Below are 25,878 nucleotides of genomic sequence, written 5' to 3'. Positions count from 1 at the left end.
TTCAAGTAACAGCAATTTATTTTATGACCAATATGAACAAATTTTTCTTTGAATACCCCAACAAATGTTGGAAATGATTACTCCTTACTATTTATTTCATGGTCCAACACTGGTGAATCGATTTTAAGCCAGAAACCAACTTTGCCATGCAATGCAAGTCTGAAACAAACTTAGAAGGTAACTAGAGAAAAATTTCCACACACTTTCATTCAAAGGCAGTTTGTATGTAAACAAAATAATGCATGTGGTTCTAAAAAAAATATTTAATTTCGCCCATTTTTAAGGCACATGTCGCTTTTACAGTGAGCACAGGTTGCAGCTTCAGCTAATTTTCATGGCAAGAAACGTTGGGCCATCTTATACAGGTGCGTAGCTCACACCAGAAACAACCAATGCAACGGTACGAGTGAATAAAAGTTCACATTGCATAGTAGTACCCAGTTGTGGGATTCAGCCGGGTCACACCAGTTCTACAGAGATCAGCGAACCGGTTAGCATTACTGGTTACTGTCAATGGACTTTTTGCAACAGAACCGGCTGAAAAATATGACTTTTGTGACAGGACTGACTGACAAAAAATATGAATCCCACCACTGAAAAATTGGAACTTGTAATTCTGAAATCATGTATGAAAATTGGGTGGATTCCCCTATCTGAGAACTTTGCTGCTGCAGTCAATAAAGAAAAAACAAAAAAGTCAGAAAATATGAGTTGAACGTGATGAAGTAATGTGGGAGGCAGTGGTGACATTCCAGGCAAAATGAAATGCTTGCAATCATCCCTTTGATTGCTCTTGCCCTGAAAAAAGATAATTTGGAACTGAAAATCTGATCAAAATTTCACTTAATTAAGTTCTTAAAGTTTGACATGAAACAAATAAGAAAGGTTACCAACCTGAACTAATAACAAAATACCTGTAGGCTTTCCATTAACAAAGTAAAAGCCCTATTTACATAAAGTATTGTTGTATGACACGGGTATCTAGTTTTTTTAGCCACCTATTTTTAGCAACTGGTTTTAGCAGATTTTGATGTTAGTTCTTTAAAAGACCATTAGTAAGCATTGCAATTTTTCAAAAACATTTTTTATCTAAATAAAATAATCTTACACTATTTAAGGTAGTTTGGCTTTTCCAAACAACATTTACCATTTGCTTAAAAGATATTCTATAAAATGGTTAAAAGCATAAGATTAAAGGGTTTGTCATATTGGATAAAATTGTAAATAGTTTACAGCTAATAAGAACAGAACATGACAGTTAGAAACTGTGCGGCCAAAGAGTTGATTCTAACAACTTTTTACTGATAAGCAGTCAACACACCTGTAGGCAAATTGCTCTGGCTGTAAACAAACTTCAAAATACAGGTCTTTCATTTTTTGCTAATCACACTTGGGGGAATATATGGGGGTTTTCCCTTCAGTTGGTAAGCATCAATCACTTGTTCCCATTCATCCATTGACATTGAAACCATTATCTGTAACAACAAAGTGTTCAGCATGCTGTACAATACAATTGCCATGTTAGCATAAGTTACAGCTGAAAGATTTTCACTTTGATGATTCAAATTGAAAATTGGGTGAACAGGATTCGAAAAAAACTCCTATCTGTGCCCCGCAGTCAAAGCAAAGCAACTTGCCCTATATTAGCTAAGGTATAGACATTCATAATGGGATCTAGATTTTTCTGGCCTGTGCCTTGCCATATTGGAATGGTTGGGAGACCAGCTTGATTCGGTATGATGCCTTCAATAGGTTTGGCGTTATTTGATTTATAAGTAAGTGTGGTGTGTTCGCTGGTCTGCATGAACGCTTCAGGGCTGATCCCAGTATAAATATATACATCTTAGCTGATATAGTCGAACTGGCGATCCATTCCTATAAAGCTGACATGTGCAGCATACAAGGCAGGCCATGGTGCTTGTGATTCGATTTTAACATTTAGTCTTATTTGTGTCACAATTTCACATTGGGAAATTTAACTTTTGGGCCTAATGTGGGCATTTGTTCCAAAACCCGATTAGGGCCTGGCATCTTTGGACTTTGGGTCACATTTGGACATATTTTTTAAACTTTTTTTAAACTTGCTTAAGCCCACTACCCCTTTTTTAAGTACATCTGCTAACATTTACAGAAAAAAACTCGAGATATCTTTAGAACAAACCTGATTGCATGCTTTTTGTGGAGTTTTGTTTGAATTCTTTTTCGTACTCCTGTCCGCAGTCGGCTCCACCACAGGAATCCCATTGTCATTGAGAAACACTCGAACTAATCCATCTTTTACGAGAAACGAGAGGTGAAACAAGTTTTCTATGGTGTGGCTGTACGAGTCCGGATTCACCACTAACTCAAAGTAGTCAATCGGTGTAGCTAAAAGTTGTGAAAAACAGTGAGGTTAGATTTCAAATATAACCACATTTAAGGGCTTAGCTTTTTACAGTTCCAGGGCCCCTTAAATCAGGGTTCTTAACAAGGGTTGCACACATCACCAAGAGGTCTGAGAACTGTTCCTAGGGGGTGCAGGCAGGTTTTTTTAAGGTTTGGTTTGGGTGACCGCTAAGTAGTTTTAAGAGACCGCAAGTGTTTTATTTAAATACCAAAAAATAGCCATATTTGCTTTAAGCCAAATTTTGGGAAACTGCTGGAGAAATTTGGGGGACTGTTTTGGTCCCCTAAAACACCTTATAAAAACACTAGGTGCAGGGATGCTGAATCATTAAGGTTAGGTCTATTCTATATGAATACAAAAATCCAGTAGGGTGCGAAAATTAGTTAGTGATTTGAAAGGGGTGCAGCAAGGAAAAAAGGTTAAGAACCACTGCCTTAAATTAACACTCAAAGCCTGTGAGACCCTGCTTGCACTGGCGATCACTTATAACAGTGGTTCTCAAACTTTTGTTGTTGTGACGCCCCCGGAAAAGTTTTCTAATCTTGCGATGCACCAGCAAATAATAGTTAATGAGGAAACTTATTATTAAAGTTGTGTTTATTGATACAACCACAAAAGGCCACGAAACGGAACTATTCTGTGACGCCCTTGAAAAATTGAAAAGACGCACTGGGGCGTCACAATGCACAGTTTGAGAACTGCTGCAGGTGCTGCCTTTTTGGCATATGTACTGTCAACCATGCCATAAACAAGTTTGGCATTTTAGGAATCCGGTCTAATGTTTAACTGCTTCCGTTGCAAGGGCAATGTATATGCCAATATAGATCACAAACAGCGATGGAAAGTGTTATGCAACTTTAGGTGACTACTAATAGTTCTTTTTGTTCTGCCACCCACCGGTTTTAGCAAGTGGGCGCCTATGCCTGCTTAACAATAAAAGACCAGAATTTATTTTTTTCATAACTAAGAAAAAGAGCCCGGTCACAAAAGACATGGCTCACTTTACACTATGGAATAACCAAAGTAATCATTTTGACTAATCCGCCTGTGTCTTTTGATGTTGTCTATTGTTGATTATCATAAGTTATTCCAATACCCATGAAGAAATGGCCAGAGGAAAAAATGGCTTGATGTTTTCAAATTGGGTTGAGCAAAGCCCAGGAGCTTTGTAGCATGACTGCAAAACGTGGCAACGAGGTCAATAACTAGAGGGATCTTACGGTCATCGGAGTAGAATCCTCGGACAATTTTCAGAACTCTTTCAATTTCCTCCGGCGTTGCCTCTTTCTGGTCAACTCGAAAGTTAGTAAGATGTTGGGGCAATTGGGTTTTCCCCTGGGCTTCATCATTCTGCTTGTTTCGATTCGTCTTGGGTTTAGGGGTCGCATTGGGGTCAAATGTCCCCAGACTAAATGTAAAAGTAAATTTTAGAAATGTGCAAATAAAATAACACAATTTTTTTCTTTTTACAAATCACAAATTTTTTTTGGTTAGTCTCAATAAATGTACAAAAAAACTTAGATGGGATATACCAGTGATTCTCAAGCAGGGCCAATGGCCCCCCAAGGTGGCCACGAGCTGTATTCTGCGGGGGCATAGAAAACAGCCACTAAAAGATATTTTTTAATGCGCATAATTAAGTGTGTGTTGCAAATAACTTTATTCCAAATTTAATAGACTATTTTACACACTATTTATCTATATTGAGGTTATAACGATTACAGATTCTTGTTTACGCTATTAAACGACGACACATAAATTTAATTCAATTTCAAAAAATACATTAAACTTTTACTTATATATACTGGTGCTGCTTCACAACAATAAAAACACCAAGTTTTCTTACTTACAGTGGGTGTAGAGCAGGAACCAAACTTCTGAAATGTAAAGTTGCCATCTTTCCAAGCGTATCCCATCCAGATTCAGGAATTGTTACATCTTCCGGGTCGTCAGCGGCAACCCGACCCTCCATCATTGTGATCTAATAATCCATATAAAATATGTCACAATCATAAAGTGTTAGTTAGTTAACAAGTCAGCAATTGTTTTATTAAACAGCAGATTTTTGATTTAGGCTAAGTAGTACAGAGAAATAACTAGAAAGGTGGCTTTTCTATATATTTAGAATAAAAATGTAAAAGCATAGAGCTAATAAATAATAAGCTGCAGACAGTGCACACTGTGAGACACTTTCGTCTGTGGTGTATGCCCAGTTGTGGCGTTAAACAGACTAGGTGAGGCATGGGTTTTTACCCTGCTGCTCCCAACAAACTGGAGTGCCGTTGGGTGGCTACACGGTCGCTCTCTCGTCACCAGCTGCACTGATGAGAACTTATAAGTCAAAACAGTGTGCACTGCCTGCAGCTTAATACAAAATAATCTGGTTAAGAATAGCCAGAGATTTTCTTTACATAATAGGGATTGAATTTCTGATCTAAAGGAATGGTTAACAGAAAAACGAATATTTGGGACTGATAGGTTGAAAATGGGTGAATCCAACTAAAAGTGACAGAATGATTTAAAACACCTTACAGTGCACCAACCAACAAAGTATAAAACTTGTGGATCATGTACTTTGGTAAATACAGCCTTTTATAAATTTTATGTTTTGGGGGCCTGTGGGTGAACCACTAGGTCATTTGGGGTCAAACTTTTGATAAAGGAAAATCAACTTTTGATAAATAACTAACATATGTGTACACTTAAATAAGTTTAAAGCACTCTTTCTTGACCAAACGCTTGGAACAAACCAGTGTTAGACAGAAGAAAGAAACCAAACAATGTGACTTAATAACGCTAACACCAAGCAGAATTATCTTACCAGTTTTTGCACAAATTCATCCGGCTGAAACGCGATGAGATCAGTTTGTAGTAGATTAGTTTTCTGTGCTCCAAGCGACACGGCTAACGACATGAATCTTGAATCGAGTGCCCCTTCCCTTGTACCCTGGACTGTAAATAATAGTAAAGCCAATTTTTAGTAATTTGTAAAACACAAGGCTGGATATGGTAACAAGAATTACAGCAATGCATTTGGGTCAAATGCAATTTGGTTAATTGTGCACTTTTTATTATTGCATGCTGATTCCCAAACTGAAGTTTATTTTCAGTTGGAAAAAATCCCTAAAATTATACTCCTGGGTAAAGCTTGCATACCTGAGTATGTTTTTTGTTAAGGATTGCATTTATAAGTTTTCAATGCTAAAATTAGGTTTTATTAGGTTTATATGCATGTCTTTTGTGCTGCAACAGGTCTATAATGTATTACACACATTGGTAAACAGAAAAAAAAATATATATATATATATACTGATTCAGACGTTTCAAAACATTTTGTACAGATTCAACTTTGCAAAACTGTTTTTTATTTTAAATTGGCGATAAATACTTTTTTTAAACTTATTAAATTGAAAAACGTACCACATCATTGCAGCATAAGTAAGACTTGCATAGAAACAACCAACATTTTTGTTTACCATTTTGAAACAGCTGATGAGCTTTTTTGATGTTTTCAATTAATCCATTGTTTTGCGGTTTTACTAAATCCTCTTTATTCTGTTGTGTTTCTTCTATTAATCTTCGGTAGTTTTTGCGAATCTCTACCTTTTCTTCTCTGCAAAAAACAACACAAAATTGTAAATCAAAAGCTAAAGTACTTAACTACTGTTTGTGTAAAACAATGTCACTGCATTGTGTGAAAGGCAACCTTCATGAACACTTTAAGTCTTTGGTTTGAATGTAGTGTTATGTGTTTGGGCCTGGCAGTATCAACAATCACAAAGGAAAAGATATAAAGGAGAGCATTACTCGTTTTTTACAAAGCAATATTGGTAACCAAATAGTTTCTCTTGATATTTCAGTTTTGGACTTTTTAGCATGGACTTTCTAATTCCTATGTCCTAACAGTCAAAGTAGACCTAATCTAGCAGTATTCATATTGCAATAGTATACTATCTAGTAGAAGTAGTTTGCTATAATTTTTACGGCAGATAACCGATATTTAAAGCTGACATTTTTTTCAGTAAAAAGCCTAAAGTTTTTTTAATATAAAAAACTCTAACGTTGTTTAAAATGCGATTGTTAGGTGATCGTACAACATAGTAAGAAAATGTTGTAGTTCCAAAGCTATGATTTGTTGTATGCATAAAAAATATAAATGAGCGCAACTGTGTAACTATACAACTAACAAATGCCACGTCAAAGCATCAAAGCTATTGACGCAGATTTGACCTAACACCAATCACCGAATCACCAAGGCTCAAGGCAGCAATGCAATTGCACCAAGCAAAAATAGAGAAGGATGAAAAGAATATTTGCACCAACAATTATATATATATATATATATATATATATATGTAACATGCTAAATACCAGTGCCAATAGTAGATATCGGTACCAGGTATCTACAGATATTTATTTTTATGTTTTTTATTCAGCAACTTTTGTAAAGTTTGCAAATCTAAATTTTATAAACAAACAACAAAATTACTTTGATTGTTGTGTTCCTGAGTATGTTGGTTGGGACAAAACAGAATCACCGAAGTTTGCCGAACAATCCCCTTCAATTTCCATGCTTCTATACCTGAAACATTTGTAATGTTACCAAATACCAATTTGTTCAATATATTCCGTTCAATTGTATCAGGTATGAGATTTTTGTGACTATCTTTTGTTAGGAAACACTAATTGCAGAAAAATATAATGTAAATGCATATTCCATTACCGAAAACTGTTTGGGAAAACGGACATGCAAGTTATCACATATATATCTGTTTTATTTAGATTTTTATTCTTTGTTCAATTACTAAAAAAATATGCACAACATTGTACCCAAATAGGTTTATAACTGCGTACAGAAAAGTGTTGTTTGTGGCATGGATATGGGCAGAAATTTTCTGAGTATTATTATTTGATTAACATTAGAATTCACCTCACACTATAAATATGAATTCAGAATACCCATATTTTAGTATGAAAGCTAAAAGACATTTCCCAATAAAAGAATACAGTCAATAATGTAACATTAGGTAGGGCACCACTTAAAAATAAATCAATAAAAAGTTGTAAAAACCAACTACAGTCGGTAAAAGCAATCGTCAAAGCAATCGTCAAAGCAAGTGATAAAACCAAATATTACCTGCAATAAATCCAGTAAGACTCACTTCTTTTGTGTACACAACACCAACAATAGCTACTTTATGGCACAATACAAATAAACCCCTAAAAGTCCTAACAATTTAAACCTAAAAATTTACAAGTTAAAGAAAAACATGTTTTTCACACAATTATACAAATAAAACAGGAACGAATTGGTACGAAATAAAAAAAGTCAAAATTCAAATGAAGTATGTTGTTCCTAAGCATCCACATTTGATCCAAACAGACTTTGCATAAATTCTACACGATAAAAAATGCCTTTTAACAATGTTATAGTTTCCATGTATCAAAACACACAAAAAGTATCCGGTATTATAAAATACATACAAATTGGCAGCAAGTTTTTGTGCAAAAATAACTTGTCATTAGATTCATAAATCAAGACAAGTTAACAACCAAGTTTTTCCTATATTACCACTTCATAAGAATGACCTACATGCAACAGTTACGTGAACCCTGTTTGATTGTTGCTTAATAATTTTATAGAGATAAGTTTACCAACTATGTACTTAGCAACATGTCAAACATTGAAGAATAAAAAACTTATTAATCCAGACTGATAAGATATTTCTATGAAGAGGACAAGATTTCGTTTTTGCCAGAGTCAGAATTTGCAGCAGGTTTCAAGTTCAACATAGAAGGAACAGATTCAGCTTCAGTGCTTTCAGGCTCTTTAACTGCACCACCACTTAAAATGTCCTTAGTTTCAATGGTGTACAAGTCATTGTAAATCTTTGTGCACGTTCCAGTAGCAGGATCGAGGTCTGAGCTTCCACCAAATAGGTAAACTTCATCGTTAATAACACACAAACTGTGTAATCCAACTGCTGGTGGTTCAACGTCTTTGTCAGATTGTGCTTCAGGCTGAAACCATTCATTTGAACTGGTATCGTAGATGTTAAAATCACTGAAATGTTGGTTGGATACACCACGACCACCATGAATGATCAAACGATTTTTCACCATCACTGAAGCATGAAAAGATCTTGGTTGCGGTTTGCAGCCTTTGTTTTCACACGACTCCCAAGTGTTTGTGCTAAGATTAAATCTCCACAAATCGTTTTGTCGTGCAACACTATCACGGCCCCCAAATACATACAAAAATTCCTGGTCATCTTCACTTTTCAAGTAGTCAAGACTGTGTGCGGCTCTTGCTGTAGGAATCATTGCATCACTGGGGGAAAGAAGCGACCATTTTTCTGCGGCGGTATCAAAGACGAACAACTCATTTGACCAAGTAAAATTGGCAGCATTTTGCATTCGCATTTCCTGTAGCTCTTCCTCTTCCATATCCTCGTATTCCTCATCATTTTCATCAATATCTTCCAAAACTGATGCCTCATCTTCCACCGGAGCAGGCCCAAAACCTCCAAAGACATAAACCTTTCCGCCGACGCCGACTGAGAGAACTTTATCCCTAGGACTTGGAGCAAGCGATGTCTCAATTTTTCTCCAATGTTTAGTTTCCAAATTAAACTTGTATAAATCATTCATCCAACCACACAGTTGGCTTAAACCACCAAACATATACAAACAATTGCCTGCAGTGGTCATGCAAGAACCTGATCTTTGGCTTGGAACTTCACCGAGGCATTTCTCTTGCTGCCATTTTTTGGTTTTTGAGTCAAAAACCAACAAGTCATTTGTTTCGACATCCTGTCCACCGTCACCTGATTGATCTTTCAAAAACATGACCCCTCCAAATGCATACAGCTTTGAACCATGGGCACAGACTGCCTGGCCCTCTCTAGCACCAAACTGACATTCAGCAGTGACTTTCCGCCATTTTATCACAATATCATTGTTTATTTTCTTGCCAAACTGACCCGCAGTAGAATTTTCATTTCCCATTATCACTGATTAAAATCTTTGGTAAACTTAAGTCCAGTGTTTCCTTATAACACAAAAAATGTTTTAGTAAACACAAGATTTTGGTATCATACCTTCACGACCAAACTCAACTATGACTGACAGGTTGACATTGACAATGAAAACTTGAAACAAAAACTGGACATTCGCAAAATCATGCAAAAACATTCAGTGGCAATCTTTTCACTGCCGATTTTATACTAACTATGGTTACTAAGCTATAATCAACAAAGTAATTGCATCCAAACGCATTATTTGAGTTGTAATTTACAATTAGAAACCTAAATTATGCAAACAAACAAAAAATCCACGAGCAAAACACGAACACTAATCGCTCATTGGATATTTATTTTTCCCGCCACCTGAAAATTTTTACATTAAGGGGAAACATCTAAAGTTAAAGCCAACTGTTTAATAATTTATTAGAGCGTTAAATAAAAATTAAACGACATGTTTCGATTTTTGTAAATTGTAATTTTTCTGTCGACGCGCCTGCGATAATTAGACAGATCTTATTTTTTATCTAATCATTTACAAAAACTTGGTGTTTTGAAGTTGCATTTTTTCTTCATAACAGGCATGAGAAGAACAATTCATGAACGAAAATGTTACAGCAAAACAGGTGTCAACCCCATTGCGACTAAGTAACCCAATACTGTACTTTGGCCTTTGACTATACTATTGACTGATGAGTTGGAAAATGTTCGCATTTCCTTGTTTTGAATGAAGTCATATTTGTACAATATCGCCTGGCAGATAAGTTTGTCAATAAAGATTTAATAAAATTGTTGTTCCCAAGCCTTGTCAAACCAATACCAAAAAAAACTTCATCATCCTTTCGCATATTATGAGCTTTCATAATCAATGTCCTCATATGTCAAAAAAATTCATTAAAGTGGCCCTCCTTTGTACACCAGTGGAGGCCACTGGTATGGGCTGTATGTTTTGTTAACATTTTTAGTGAATTTAACATTTGTTTGCAAGCACATGTTTTAATTTGTTTCAAACTTTCGTACATCTAAAACAAAATATGTCACTTTATTGGTACTTTCAGCTCTAAGAAAAAGTGTTTAATTTGTATTGTATGCACAGATGACCATGGTTCGATTGAGTTTGACATGCTCATGTGTGAGTAAGATTCGAAAAACACTCATAACATACCACAACTTACAATAATCTGTGATTTATTCTGAAAAATGTAAAACAGACAAACAATAAAATGGCAGTAACATGTTGTCCACAATCTCAATTTCAGCAAACAACAACAAAAGCATAAAAACTCTGGGAAAATGAAAAAAAGCAAAACAGGAGGGATCTTTTATTAACAATATTTACAGGTTTTTATTGCACTTGGAGTCCCATTGACTTTGATCAGGTCGGCACAGCTTAAATTAAGCTTCTTTCTCTGAGTATAAGATGTAAGAGGGGGTACACGAACACAAAATGGGGATGAATGTTAAAAAAATGACAGTGAAAAGGGATTGGCAAGAAACGCATGAAAAACAAACTAACAGAGCTTTTTTATGAATATTTATGTACAGCGATAAATTTTAAAACATATTTTGGAAGCTGAATGGATTAAGGTTGGGCAAAATGCTGCAAGTAATGCAAAAATGGAATTGGTGCGATTCAGCATCACTGGTTACTGTCAATGGACTTTTTGTAACAGAATTGGCTAAAAATATGACTTTTGTGATAGAACCAGCTGACAAAAAATTTGAATCCCACCACTGTTTGCATGATATTCATGTTGATTATTTCGCATGTTTCGACAGCAAAACAATATTTAGTATTATTTTAAACTGAAGTTTTTGGAAAAGGAGTTAGTAATCTAAAAAGATACCAGAAACAGAATCATGGCGAATGCCTTTCTTTTGTCATGTTTAGTAAATGCTTTTTAACATTTATGAGATTGTAAGTTTTAACCATACCCATTTTGGAACAGTAAGGGTGTTTAGAACAGTTCTTGAGTAATATTGCTGTACATTAAGGTTTTGCATTCTGCAAAAGTGAATGAAAACTGCTGCATGATTGAACTGGCGCAATAAAAGTTGCAAACCAAATATATACAAACAAAACACTATTGCAAAAGAAATTTCACTGGGGAAGAAAAATATAACAACACAAATTGAAAAAATGATGAAAAAAGTATTGAGAGTTGCCTTGAATGGCACAATGGGTGGTTGCAAATAGTAACAAAATGGTGATTACGATTTGTAGTTTGGACATTGCGGTTTTGCTATTTTGATCAATATAACCAGTGGTGCGATTTGGTCTGTTCGCACCGGTTCTATAGAACAGTCTCAAGAAATTTTATGAGATCAGCGAGTTAGCATTACTGGTTTTGTCAATGGACTTTTTGTAACAGAACCAGCTAAAAAATATGACTTTTGCGATAGAATAGGCTGACAAAAAATTTGAGTTCCACCACTGAATATAACGAAAAATAAACAAAATATAGACTTGAAGAATAGCTAAAAACAAAATCCCCACAGATAGTTATAAAAATCACGTTAATCCTAAATTGTTCTTATAATCAGTAAAATATTTGTATGCTTGTTTGCATAAATATTACAAGATAAAAATTCAGTTTATAAGATGACTACATTGTATGTTACTTCAATACTAATATTCAATGTAAAAGAAAACCATTTTTGAAATAAAACACAAGGATGAATAAAAGGCATTAAAATTTACAACATTTAATCATTATGGACTCTAAGATAGCAGAAACATGAAGTAAGAATATATCTACAGTCATAGCATGTGTATGATTATTTATAGTTTACTTTGCAAAAGATTGCACCAGTCGTGGCATTACGATGAGATTCGAGCATATGCTACCCACTCGATTTCCAGTACTTCCTGTCTTGATCAGTAGTATTCCGAGCCGATCACAATACTTGTATCATTTCCAACAATCTCTGTGGCATGAAACCACTTGTTCGTGTCCAAAACAACTGCAAAAAGCTCAGTGTAATATTAATGGAATCAGTTCATTACAACACAAGCAGTGTTTTTTTAAGGTGTTTTGGGGGACCGTCAAATTTCTCCAGCGGTTTCCCAAAATTTGGATTTGGCTATTTTTTGGTATTTAAATGAAACACTTGCGGTCTCTTAAAACTACTTAGCGGTCACCGAAACCAAACCTTAAAAAAACCCTGAACACAAGTAATATATCCATAGATTTTTTTCAATAATTTACAAAGTTACATTTGATGTTGTCCATTATTACTGGGGGATGAATTATTACTGTATTTGAATCCATTTTATTCCACTTCGCTGGCAATTTGTTTTATACTAAAGTGCTATTTAAGTCTGTGTCTTGTGTAACTAAATGGGGAAAAACATATTACACCTTAAGAGAAAAGGGTCAAACAAGAATGTATAGCTATGAAAAAGGTCTTATAGGTCGAAAAAGGGTGCACTGTTTATGCATATTTTGTCATTGTATCAACACATTGCTTTTATTCATTGTTTTCGATTTGGGCCTGACTTTACATTTGGGTCTATTTATAGCATAAACTTTCAGGCCTGGTACTTCCAGGCCAGATTTCAGGCATGTGCTTTTGGATTCATGCCTGGTTTCGGGTTCGTACTTTCATGTTAAGGGCGAAATTTCCTGTTGCATACAATTCTGATACAACACTATACTAAAGTACTGGGTCCCTGGTAATCTGTACTCGCTTCAAAACCTGGTATTGTCCCATCACCAACTTTTATGTTTAGAGCCAAATTTCCCTCCACAAACAATTCTGATTCTAATCTCTTTTTAAAGCGAGCAGGTCGTTTACAGTTGGTATTTTCTATCCCCAAGATTTTATAATAGCAATTTTCAAGTCACATTACTTACTGATGTCACCGGGCTTCACAATAATCTCCATACTGCTAATGCAAGTTCCCCAACACTCGGGAGGAGTTTCTAACATCCATTTCTTTGTCCCCTTCACCTGTGCTTGCCATGATAATGCTCCAACAAAGTCAATCTAAATGACAAATGTCAAAAGTTATGCCAAAATCTGACACATGAAATTACAATCTGTAACTAAAATACTAAGTTATTAGGCCTAAATGTTTTTGTTGTAACTTTCTTTCCAACTTGTGTACAAATTTCACCATAGATTAGTGTATTTGTCCAATAAAATGGCTTGATTTTAATTGGCAGCTCTTACAGGGCTAGGAATACTGTAGTTTTAATTAGTTGGTCGGAAAACTAAACCCAAATACAGTCAAAATTGAATTTTGCTAAAATATCTCAAAAAATATTCATAAAAAAGGTTATTATTATACTTTGCAGGAAATTTTTTACTTTATAAATAGAGTTGAATTTAGTTTTAGTCAAGTCTATAAAGCAAAACTGCAAACCATTGTCTTAAAATTTGAAGCTCATGAAACAACTAAAAACCAGTCCTTTATTGCAAATCACAAGCAAAAATTCTGCTATAACATATCAACATATGTTGGCAATCTAGGAGGCTGAGTTTAGGAAGTTTTGAGCAGCCCAATAAACCAGACAAACCTTCCTGTATTGACAATATGTTAACATGCCGAACCATCTAAACTCATTAGTGGATTTTCAACATGTTATTAAAGCAAAAATTTGAGTTAGTTTAGATAATCAACTTAAGCACACCGTTTTATGCATGTTTTTTCACTATTTACATTTTGTAATTTACCCATTATTATTGTTTAAATATATATATAAATTACATCACATTTATTTTTAATTAAGTATTTTACACAATTTTTTAATGACAGCATTATAATTTTTTAAATAAATAGTTTTTTAATAACACTATTTTCATTTTATAACTGTGTAATTTACACAATTTTCTAATGACATCAATGTGTTTGAATAATATTGACATGTGTCTGTTAGCATTTTATGGTACTTAACTATCACCAATTATTGAAAATTGTAGACTGCAAAGAATGTGGTTGAAAATTATAATATATCAAAAATCCTTGGACCGAATTAGTGGATTTTGGTTGTGTAACAATTTGACAAAAGGATAAAACAATCATGTGGCTGGCTTGAGCACAATGCAAAAGTGACTGCAAATTTGTGGACTTGAATTACTTACTATCAGCCCTTAATTACTCGGAAAACAACAATGCCATAGAAGTGTAAGGTTACACATTGTCCACACACACTTTGTTGCAACATAAAAAAAGTCAAATGAATTTGGATTATTTGGTCAATGCATTTACTTATGTATATATAAGTTTGAAACTATGCAATGTTGACTGTATTTTGTTAAAACTTATATAAGTTGAACAAATGTGTTGTTAAGTTGTTACCACGAAATCCAAATAAACTTTAAAACAGAATTTTAAAAACCAGTTTATTTGCTAATGCCCACTTTAAAACAATTTCTTTAAAACAAAAAAGACTGATTAAAACTATTTCGGCCTGAATTTTTAGACAAATTATAAGCATATAAATATATAAACGTCTATGTAAAATGTCTATGTATGTAAAAAAGGTGAACTTATTAAATTACTTAAATCGCTTAACAAATTCAAAATAAGCCTGTATTTTTAGACAAACTAGATGTCTTTGGAAAATGTCTATGTGTTTAAAAAGGTGAACTTTTCAAATCACTTTAATTGTTTAATTAAATCAAAATTGGCCTGTATATTTAGACAAACTATAAGTATTTGGAAAATGTCAATGTATGTGAAAAAGGTAAACTTTTTAAATTCTTTAACCAATTCCAAATTGGCCTGTTTTTTTGGACAAAGTATATATCTTTGAAAAATGTCTATGTATGCAAAATGGGATGAACTATTTAAATTGTTTAACTAACTGAAATTCATCCCATATTTTTAGACAAAGTACATACATGCAGCAACACATGTGCTTAAAGTTGATAACAATAGAAAAAACCTTACATGCATATTGGCTCCATATCCTGGTAGGCCCATAAATACCCAGTCTGTTTTACTGTGATCGAGCTCTCGTGGAAGGAAATACGGCAATCTGTAATGCTTCCTTAACTCGTTGGCAGCCTTTCCATCGCAGTTGCTCCTAGAAAATGGATTTTTGGAATACTGTTTTGTAGACTATTTCCTGCTTAAAGATAGACACTGGTATAAAGTTTAAAAACTGCTACTGACTTGACAAGCATTTTGTAAAGGTTGAAATAAGTAAGGCAGATACAAAATGTTTTTTTTTAAAAAAATTTTAAAAAAATTTTCATCAAACATCTGACAAGTTTATACATCAGTGACTGTAAAATGTTCACCATTAAAAAACTTCAACCAATACATTTCAATAACCCCTTTGGCATATTTTAAGTAACAATTAAACTATGCAGGGCATCATAAAAGGTAAACAGTGTTAAAACTGAATATAAAGACCCACTCTGTCATGATATAAAAATTTGCCAATATCATTCCATTCTACCTTTAGAAAATCCAGGTGATTATATTTAGATAAGAGGGACATGAGCATGAAGATATTACAGTCTATGCCTTGCAATATGGTAATGCTTGGGAGACCAGCTTTATTCGGTATTTGTAACCGAGTGAAAGTTTTAAAATTTCTGACTTTTTACTTTGTGTCAAAAAAAGTTATGATTTTTTAACTCCAGTACAAATAAACAATTTTGTCCTTTAGTTAATCTGTCAACTGCACCAGGAGAGATTTTTAAATATACTGAATAATCCAGTTTTTGCAAGTGAAATTACCATTCCATTTAATTGCAGATTAATTTGTTTCATTGTGTTCAGTTGGCCTGGTGCATTATGATTCTATTTTAGGTTCACAATGGCCAAGAAGGGACCTTATAGGCCGAACAGTGTGCACTGTAACTAATCAAATGACCAAGGTAGTGCAAATGAGTCTGATGCGCTTACAAGCACAATTGTTTTCAGTGATGACTTTGTCATTCGTACAATCAAATAATTTATTTTCAAACTCTCAGATCAACAAACTTCAACGCAAAATGTTTACTTTAAACCAAAAAAGATGACTTACCATCCAACATACCAGGGTTTGGCTTTACCAGCCACCCGGTCAGGGTCCATGCTAAAAAACTCTTCTAAATCATTGAACTCTGTTCTGTATGGGAAGAACTGACAATCATTCTTGACCTTTTCAAGTGCCTAAAACAAAAGATCATACTAGTCTACAATATGTTAACAAAATCTAATTAGCCCTATGCTGACGATGCTCAGGGCCGCATGCGGCTCAAAAATATTTTTAGCCTTCGAGGTAATAATCTTTAGTGATTTTCTGAGTTATCATTTTTTTGCACACTTAAAAAACTACCATTTGGCCGGACAATAAAAAAGGTTGGTTTCAGTGGTAGACAGGAGTGGAGCACTTCCTACCTCTGATCCAGGCTTGTAAATTTCATGAAAATATTCAAAACTAAAAGTTTCAGTGGCTGTCCATCCATCTTGACCATCTTTAATTAACACAGGCTGCATCGAAAAAGCGTACTTGTCCAAAAATTCATCCTAAATGTAATATTTGTTAGTTAATTTTGGAAACTTAATATGTTTTAAATTAGAACAAATAAGACAAAATAAGACAAGCATGTTTGAGCTTATAATACAAATCACGTGTGACACAATGCACTAACTGCCAGGACGTTCAGGTAGTTTGTTTTATTTTTGTCCTTAGTGGGCGGACAATGCCTGAATGTGTTGTGCTAACAATGAGTCCGCCGTCAAGCAGTCTTGGTGCAATCAAAATGATGCCTACTTTGTTAATTTTAAAATTTTTGTTATGGTAATTGCCGGAAGACTTGTTTGAAACATTAACAAACACAATATTTTTACTACATACTGGCTCATCAGCAGTTATTATTAATTCTTCCATCTGTTAAATAACATGGGCATAAGTAAATAACGAACATACATGTGATAGATTTGACACAATTTTTACTCCAGTGACATTCTGACAGGCACTGCAGTCTACAGGAGGACGAAACGGATCCTGCATAAGTTCGTGCATCGTAACAACACATGTCTCTTGGTCCACCGGTCCCAGACCCATATACTCAAAGTAGCTGAAATAAATACACAAAAGTTTGACAATAAAAATGGCCTGAATTTTTTTTGTAGTCACTATACAACTCACTTCTTAACATATGAATAAAAAATACATCTTATTTTGTTAGTTTTGTCACGAAATGTTGAAAAATATGTGTTTTGTATATGTATGAGACGAGAGAAATGTCTTTGTTTTAAGGTTTCACATATTATTTGAACTTAAACAAAACTAAATTTAATTTAAATTTACAAATCCGTGCTAAGTCTGGGTATTAGAGACTAACACAAAGTATGGGTATAATTGCAACCCTCACCCAACCTCAAGTGTGTGCATTTTCAAAAACGTCAAACAAAGTTATATTTAGTGTGTACAGCAGGGGTGGGCAACCTGCGGCCCGCGGGCCACATGCGGCCCTTGATTAAAGGTTGTTCAGTCTGAAAGACACTTGGATTTCAAATGTACTGGCAAACGAATCCAATTATGATATATATTTTTTGGTTTTTTTTTTTTTTTTTTGGCATTTTTGGTATGCAAAGAAGTAAAATCACCATGTGTAATATAAAGGTGCAGCCCGCGATCTAATTATTACAATTGTACTTGGCCCCACAGTGACAAAGGTTGCCCACCCCTGGTGTACAGGATTAGCAAGTGGATCAGATTAAACTGCTAAAAGCAGGAATGCAGTTTTAGACATGACCACTAAAAGATTTACTAGAGCAAACAGTTTGCTGTTATAAACCCTTGCACATAATTTGGCCTAAAAAATACAATAGAAAAAACTACTTTTCATTTTGAAAAGTATGCCACAAGCTCACAATAAACGCAACTACAGTTTTTTTGTGATAGAAATACACAAAAATCGTTAAAAACTTACCTGCTAACTACAAATTGACCAAAACTGGTTTCTTTTTTGATTGACATGTAGATAGATGACGGTAAACCAAAGATAATCAAAAACGCAAACCCAGCATAAAGAATTCCGGCATTTCGACGTGACCACTTAATGCCATCTGATTTAATTTGTTTTACCGAATCTAATCCACTAATATCTTCATCTCGTAGTTGCAATTCATTTTGCGCCTTTTTTAACAGGTTGTAAAAGTCCTTAGTGGTAACTGGCAGTACCTCGGTGGTGGGGTTTGATTCAGCCATCTCGCAAAAACGCTTGTTACAGCTACTAGATGCAGTTGTTGTGCGTGATTTATAATATCTGTCAGTAGATACCATCTGGCAAAAAGCAGGAAAGGGGATTTCCGGAATATGCCCCTTCGTGTTCAACCAACCGTGTCGTCAATTTCAAACTGATTTAAACTTTGTTTAAGGGGAATAGTTCTTTAATCTAAAATATTTCTTTGAATAACACCAGAACGTGTTACCAGTTCAATAAATAAAGAATATAGTTGAATAGAGTTTTCTTACATGGTGAAAATACCGGCCCAAATAGACGTAAAAAGCGACATGCTTTATATTCCAAACGTTTCGGCAAATGCTCATTGGGGGTCATAAACTTAGTACAAACTAGGTCAAACCAGACGGTTGCAGGATTAGAAAACGATTGTTTTGTGGCGCTCCTCTTAGTTTCGTTTAAAACCGCTTGTCAGTTTTTAATCAGAATATAATTCTTGGATTTTATTATGGATTTTTAGGTTTATTATTTTTCATTATTATTAGGCTTTATATTTGTAAATCTAATAAATTTTGTACATTTCGCCAACAATCTTGATTAAAGTAGCGCAACAAACAGCATAGCCTACAGTTGTGGGCATGTGATAATCATCCAGCCACACACTAATTAAGTCTCACCCCTAATACAATCTAGATCAGATGCGTGCAACATACGGCCCGCAGGCCAGAGTCCGGCCCGCCGAACTATTTAATGTGGCCCCCACCATCACACTCATTAAGATAAAAAATATCGTAACAATTCCCTTTGGCTAGTAAACAATTATTTTGTTGCGAAAGCCAGTGTTGCGCTGAAACTGTGTATGTTATAGCAAATAAATTTATCAATTCTTTTAAAAGAGTTTGGAATTTATTGCGCTCATGAAAAAAAGTTATGTGGGTCCGAAATTATGTGGATCTCGCTTGGGTCCGAAATCGGTTATACAAAAAATGTTGCACACCCTGATCTAGATGAACATAAATTCATAACTTGAATCAGCCCTCAAATGTTCATCAAACTGGCGATCCCCTACTACGAAGCTGACATGTGCAGAATACAATGCAGGCAAAGGTGCTTGTGATTCGACTTTCGGCGGATTCTCCACTGAGCCTGCGTAGCTCAGTTGGTAGAGCGCGAGTCCCGGAAAGACTCCTGTCGTGGGTTTACATCCCATTGAGGCTAGATTTTTCTAGCGTAGCCTACGCCTTGCCATATGACAATGCTTGGTGACTGGCTGATTCGTTCCTATAATAGGCCTGGCGTACAATAATCTCAATACAAGTTGTTAGTACTATTTATTCACGAAAACACTTCATTCAGGCAATGAAACGACGTATCATACGCGTTCAGTTTAACAAAATACACATTTGATTATTTTTAAGCGGGTTTCTGGACGACCAGAACTGGGAAGTGAGAATGATGGGTCACGTGATCACTGACGTTGCGCAGCATCGACCTCTTAAGAATACCTCCTCCTGATTTTGATCCCATTGCAATAAGATCTACTTTTTCATCAGTGGCAATTTTAATAACCCGGTGGGCGACCGAGTCGTCTCCGTCAAGCAGTTTGAACAAAAACGGAACCTTTAAAAGTAGGTAAGCGAGGTTGTTGAAGGAGAAAGTTTTTTGAAGATTTTAAGTTGAAAATTAATGAGATTTAACTTGCATCTTCATTTATAGTTGGCGATTTCAACTATACTTGTCGCGTAATAAGTAATTTGTAGATATTAAATATTTAATTCGCATCTTCTTTTAACTTTAAAACCAAGCTACTTATGGCACCATTTCACATTATCTGCTAGTTAAAAGTTAGTAAGGTTCAAGCACCTTGGTTAAAAAAACACAACTGTTTTATTCACTCGAAAAAACGTTACGATTAGCGCTTTAATCTACGCACCCGTTTTTGTTGCAGAGTTGTGGTGTATTGACTTTCAATCTTCTGAATTTTTTCGTTGTACTCCTTCATTATTTCCATTATTTTGTCCGAAGGATATTGTCCAAGATCTTCAAAAAAAAAATTGAATTTAAGTCATTTTTGTACGCACAACCATATAAGTTTGTTGTTTGTTTGTTTGTTTTTTGCCTAGAACTGGTTATCGTTTTCAACTGTTTTACTCGCAACATGGCACAAAAGTTTTCTGCGGGTTTCGAAACCGCGACACTGAAGTTTTAACTTCTCTAATGGGGTTTAAATTGTCACCATGTTACTGTGTCATACCAAATTTAGGTAATAATTGCTTGCAATGAATAAATGGCTTTCTAATCCTTCACTAATCCTTCAGCTCAACCAAACAACTAGCATTTACCACACAACAATAAACATCGGAAAAACGCATCCCGCTATAACCAATGCACGTCATTTTTTTAAACCAATATCGTGTCTCAGTGGGCTCTCGTCCCATGTTATACACATTGTAATTAAACTCATGGTGGAGGGGGTCGAAAAACGTGTGGGACACGGTTATTAAACTTTATCGTCACGGCTTGCTGCACGAAGTCCGTTTGCCAACCCTCATTAAGGTACAGGGTGTTTAAGAAAATTGACGCGTTCCATCTTAATAACTGCTAACTAACTTGTTACGGTTATGAGACCGTCGCACATACAGCAAAATATATAAGCCGATATATATTAGAACGCAAGTAACTTTGTGTTTAGTTAACTAACTTGTTACGGTTAAAACACCGTCCAGAGTTGAAAATTGGCCTAAAATTGGAGGCCCCAACCCGAAAATACAAGCCCCAAACACGTTTTCCATCGTTTTTGAGAAGCCCGTTTGGGCCCGAAAGTTTGATTGAGCTTAGGCCCGTTTTTTTAAAGAAACCTAAGCCCAAACCCGGCCCTACTTACAATTATGACACCGTCGCACACTCACAGCAAAACAATACATACAAGAACGCAAGCAAATGTGTGTTTAGTTAACTTACTTGTTCGTGAAAAGGTTGGAATCTTAGGCGGATTCGGACAATGAACTAGCACCACTGTATTACCTTCTTTGTGGATGTACTTGAAGTAATCTAAAAAAGATCGTTTGCTTTATTTATATGTGAACAATAAAAAGTTTGCAAATGCTGGAAAGAAGTTAACAGAACTACAACATGCTACAAGCGACACCCATGGGCGTGTAAAAACACCAGAAACCGGTGGGTAAAGGCTTTAGAGAGCCTTTTTCCGACCGATGTGTTAGGACGAGTCAATATAATTCTTTTGCTCGGGCGAATGGTCGGGCGCGCCTGACCCACATACAGACATAAAGAACCCTGATCGGGATTCGTCCTGGGCAAAAACCCTGTTAAAAAGTGCTTTTGTTTTATCTATAAAAAGCCACAAAATGCAAAAATGTGATTGTTTTGTTTCAACTAAAAGCCACAGAAAGCAAAAAAGTAATTGGGTTTGTTGAGCCGAAAGTAAACCCTTATTAACCGCACGTGACAGCAATAAACAGAAGAATTTAAATACTACGCGCACTCAGTGTTATTTACCCTGATGAAGGCGACCTGTATAGGACGTCGAAACGTCAGTGCAAAAATAAAACTGACAGAAGAGCTCTGTAAAGTTGCGAACAAATCACAAATTACAAAATTCTACATAATTATTCTTCATAATGTACTGTTTTTCTACTTACATTCAAAAGCATATTCTGAAATATCGGATCCTTCCACAGCAAGTAAAACTTTTAGCGACATGTTTCCGCTAATTTTCTTTCTGCAATTAAACTTTATTTTGTACAGCACAAATGAGATACGATTTACGGAACTTTTCAAGCGTAAATTTTGCTGAGTACAGCCCGATATGCATGAACGACCACAAGAGGCGTTAAAATGTTGCCAATTTTCAAGACTTCTGCGCTCTCACTGCAATGCTTTGCCAAATACAAGGGTTGTGTTCTCGTAAGAGAAAGTGGTTATAAATCTATATTCAATACACTACTGTACTATTAAGTTTGTACAGAGATAAGGAACATAATTGTTGGTTAAGTGCGACGTTTTGAAGCCTTAAACGTTGCTAAATGGCAATACAATTTCAACACGTAGGGGCTAAACCAGGGACGGGTAAACCACGACCCGCACGACACCTAAAGATAGATACAAAAGGAACTTATATTGTTTAATGTTGGCGCAAGGAGCTTATTAACAAAAAAACGTCGTGTGGCCTAAGTTGCAATAAATGCCTGTTTATTTTGAAACAATTACAATTAATGCGTTTCAACCAATGTCTGTACGACCAATGAAGTTGCAACAAACGTATTTGTATTTAGCTGGAAACATACTATGTTTATATTTTGGGTTAATATACTATGCGGCCCCGTAAAATTGAGAGCTTTTAAATCTGCCCTTGTACTGAAAAGTTTGCCCACCCCTGGTCTAAACACAGTGAAACAGTAACAAAAACAGTGAACCTCGGTAAAACCGGTTTCGGTAAATCCGGAAAAAATCTTCGACTAATTTAGACAAAACTCGAGGTACAACGTACTTGTTATGAGGTAAAGCTTTAACTTATCGACATCGGTTAATCCGGATCTTCGCCTAATCCGGACAAATTTTTGGTCCGAACCGGTCCGGATTAACCGAGGTTTAGGCTACTGTATAAATTCCATGTGGCTTTTATGAGAGTGGATAGAATAGGTGACATTTATTAACAAAAAGATTCCCCACCGCTGACTTAAAACATACAGGTCTCGTAAACAACATACATACGACAATGTTTCTAAAATCTCCATCACAATCGTTACAATAAAAAATCACGCATTTTGCCGTCCCTAATTAGATAAACTGTAAGTGCGCGCGTTTTTAGCATTCGCAAAGAATTGCAAATATAACAAAAAGTTTAGAAAAGATGTAAGGTGAACGTATTTGTCGTAACCACAAAAATCAAAACATAAAAAACAACATTATTAATCACTTACCTGTTTTACATATTTTTTACATATAAAATAAAAACATTGAAATGTGATGCTCATATTTCCTTGAGGGGCTGGAGAAATGAGGTTGGTATTATCTGAAGGAAATATATTTTTTTAGGTCTGTAAGCTTGAAACTGCCAAAAAGAATTAATACAAAGGAATTGGAAATAAAAAATAAAGAAGAATATAATAAAAGAAATCGGTTATAAAAGAAATAAATAAAGAAATCTGGACCCATTTGGACCAAAAAATTTGTTAGGATTAGGTGAAGATCTGCGTTAACCAAGTACGGTTTACCAAAGATTAACTATGGACTGTTGTAAAACAATTTATATAGAAGTAATCTGCTTCTTAAAAAACTTCTGTTAAATTAAAAAAAGGAAATTTTTGTTACTTTTCCTGTGTTATAAAGCACAACATTATTTAAAATTTTACAACAATATTAAATACTTTATTATATATAAAGCAACACCCACAAGTTTCGGGCCCTAAAATTTAACCTTTTGAGTTATTATGTTTTAAAGTTTGTTTCATCTAAAGTGTTTTTGTGCATCTTATTAGTTTAAATCTGGTAACTGTAGTTTGAAATGACATAGCGTTCATTACTTAAAGCAGTTGCGTTGGATTAAATAGTATTGTTCGCAGATGTTTGAAGTATCTGCTGGGCCAAACTTGCCTGCACTTTTTGAAATGGAAAGATCTGCGATTTCTATGTTCGGAATCAGATCTTATGGCTCACATATGAATGGTTTTGTTCGACATCCAGACAAAGGGCTATGTCTATGGATTGCACGTAGGTAACAATATTCTGCTGTTTAATCTTTATTTGCTTGTTATTTTTGTTGAATTATAAAGACATATTTGGTGGGTAATTTCTGGTTTCAAATCAACTTTAGGGAACTGATACTTTGGTATATTATGAGTTAAATTTTGCTATGTGGGAAAATGGGATATGTGTCAATGTCAGATTTTGTCAAATTGTCACTCAAAAGCATTGTTATAGAGCAGTCACACATTACATACACTGGTTGTTTGTTTGCATGTAAAAACAAATTTAAATCACTTTTTAATTTCAGGTCTGACACCAAAGCAACATTTCCTGGCAAACTTGACAACATGGTGGCAGGGGGGATTGGAAGGGGGCTCGGAATCAGAGAAACAATCATTAAAGAATGTCAGGAAGAAGCTGGCTTGCCTCTGGACTTAGCTGACAAAGTTGTGTCGGTCGGTTTGATCAGTTACATTTACGAAGATGAGCGAGGAATCCAACCAGACATCCAGTATTGTTTTGACCTTGAAATTCCAGTTGATTTTGTTCCGACGGTCGTTGATGGTGAAGTTAAAGAATTTCAACTTTGTACAATTGATGAGGTATTAATAGTTAATTGTTGTGTGGTTTTTATTAACAACAAGAAGTAGCAAGTTTTTTTTTCATTTCTTTCACAAAACAAACTTGTTGAAAAGTTGCAACAAATTCAGTTTTTTTGGGGGTAAAGAATTGTTTATACCTGGTTCAGGTTGAAAATAAATGCACTGGGTAATACCATTGTATTGAGTATATGCATCACTGAAAAAAAGTTTTTACTGTTTTTTTTGTTCTGGGCATAATGTTACAATTAAATATGTAACAGACCTTTAAAAAGTTATTTTTTTAAAAATTTGGTGTGTCTTGAAGTAGTGGATTTTACATTTACATTAAACAAAACCTTTGGCTCATTTCACTGACTAAACTTAAAACATTATGTTAGACGACAAGAGGGTTTTAGCTACATTTTGGCTCAAACACACCTTAATCAAAACATATTTTATCCCAGGTAAAGCAGCTGATCGTTGGGAACGATTTCAAGCCAAATTGTGCCGCAGTAACTTTGCACTTTTTATTCCGCTGGGGTTTTATTACACCAGATTTAGGCAAGTATTAAAAATGTGAATCAAACACTTGTGCAAATTTTGTTAAACTTTACATTTGTATTGAGGCAGTTAAGAATGTGTTGGATGTGACAAATCAGTTGCCCTAAATATTAGTTGCTTTAACTGCTGTAAAATTTTACATAATGATTTGGGATTTGAACCACCAACTCTGTAATGTTTCACTAAACAACACATCTAGGCTAATGAAGCTAACAAACCACACAACATAAGAGGAATTTTCAATTTACAAAAAAATGTTGTTGTTTAAGTTTCAGATTATGCTGAAATTGTTCAACTTCTACACTACAAGTTTTGATGGCATATCAGCAATCACTGCAAGCTATAAGTCTTTTGTTATCATGGTTTTTAATGTGTTGGTGTTATTGGCAAACTGTTGTGTTATCACAATAAAATTATAAGTTTACTGTCAAGCTGTCTAACTTTAGTCAATTTTCAGCAATGAATTGAGGTATATTTGTGGTTTTTA

At 34.9% G+C, this 25,878-nt stretch overlaps 5 protein-coding genes across 5 annotated transcripts; 1 reads left to right on the top strand and 4 right to left on the bottom strand.

Moving 5' to 3' along the window:
* Positions 1-67: 67 nt before the first annotated feature.
* On the bottom strand, positions 68-7,582 carry LOC145228528 (non-structural maintenance of chromosomes element 4 homolog A-like). Its single transcript, XM_080093602.1, has 9 exons — positions 7,524-7,582; positions 6,876-6,968; positions 5,863-5,999; positions 5,208-5,338; positions 4,237-4,367; positions 3,607-3,794; positions 2,162-2,367; positions 1,322-1,475; positions 68-798 (listed from the first exon to the last, which is right to left on the bottom strand). The coding sequence occupies exons 2-8, from the start codon at positions 6,956-6,958 to the stop codon at positions 1,371-1,373; spliced, it is 981 nt and encodes a 326-aa protein (XP_079949728.1). The 5' UTR covers positions 6,959-6,968; positions 7,524-7,582; the 3' UTR covers positions 68-798; positions 1,322-1,370.
* A 47-nt stretch (positions 7,583-7,629) lies between these two features.
* LOC145228526 (kelch domain-containing protein 1-like) lies at positions 7,630-9,468 on the bottom strand. The gene has a single exon (XM_080093600.1). The coding sequence runs from the start codon at positions 9,392-9,394 to the stop codon at positions 8,114-8,116; it is 1,281 nt and encodes a 426-aa protein (XP_079949726.1). The 5' UTR covers positions 9,395-9,468; the 3' UTR covers positions 7,630-8,113.
* Positions 9,469-10,579: 1,111 nt separating this feature from the next.
* On the bottom strand, positions 10,580-18,705 carry LOC145229780 (bifunctional arginine demethylase and lysyl-hydroxylase JMJD6-like). The gene is made up of 7 exons (XM_080095109.1): positions 18,292-18,705; positions 17,283-17,433; positions 16,751-16,879; positions 16,395-16,522; positions 15,308-15,443; positions 13,266-13,398; positions 10,580-12,372 (listed from the first exon to the last, which is right to left on the bottom strand). Exons 1-7 carry the CDS (start codon positions 18,642-18,644, stop codon positions 12,287-12,289), a joined length of 1,116 nt encoding a protein of 371 aa, XP_079951235.1. The 5' UTR covers positions 18,645-18,705; the 3' UTR covers positions 10,580-12,286.
* A 1,158-nt stretch (positions 18,706-19,863) lies between these two features.
* Positions 19,864-22,387, bottom strand: LOC145230554 (uncharacterized). Its single transcript, XM_080095995.1, has 4 exons — positions 22,203-22,387; positions 21,505-21,594; positions 20,477-20,583; positions 19,864-20,163 (listed from the first exon to the last, which is right to left on the bottom strand). The coding sequence occupies exons 1-4, from the start codon at positions 22,261-22,263 to the stop codon at positions 19,957-19,959; spliced, it is 465 nt and encodes a 154-aa protein (XP_079952121.1). The 5' UTR covers positions 22,264-22,387; the 3' UTR covers positions 19,864-19,956.
* Positions 22,388-23,526: 1,139 nt separating this feature from the next.
* Positions 23,527-25,822, top strand: LOC145230553 (uncharacterized). The gene is made up of 5 exons (XM_080095994.1): positions 23,527-23,564; positions 24,126-24,277; positions 24,557-24,851; positions 25,295-25,391; positions 25,661-25,822. The coding sequence occupies exons 2-5, from the start codon at positions 24,126-24,128 to the stop codon at positions 25,705-25,707; spliced, it is 591 nt and encodes a 196-aa protein (XP_079952120.1). The 5' UTR covers positions 23,527-23,564; the 3' UTR covers positions 25,708-25,822.
* The last annotated feature ends 56 nt before the right edge of the window (positions 25,823-25,878 follow it).

The sequence above is a fragment of the Phallusia mammillata genome, chromosome 5 (assembly GCF_965637545.1).
Source record: "Phallusia mammillata chromosome 5, kaPhaMamm4.hap1.1, whole genome shotgun sequence".
NCBI classification, from domain to species: domain Eukaryota; kingdom Metazoa; phylum Chordata; class Ascidiacea; order Phlebobranchia; family Ascidiidae; genus Phallusia; species Phallusia mammillata.
The sequence above is the reverse complement of the archived record's forward strand: the minus strand, read 5'-3'. Positions and strand labels throughout refer to the sequence as shown.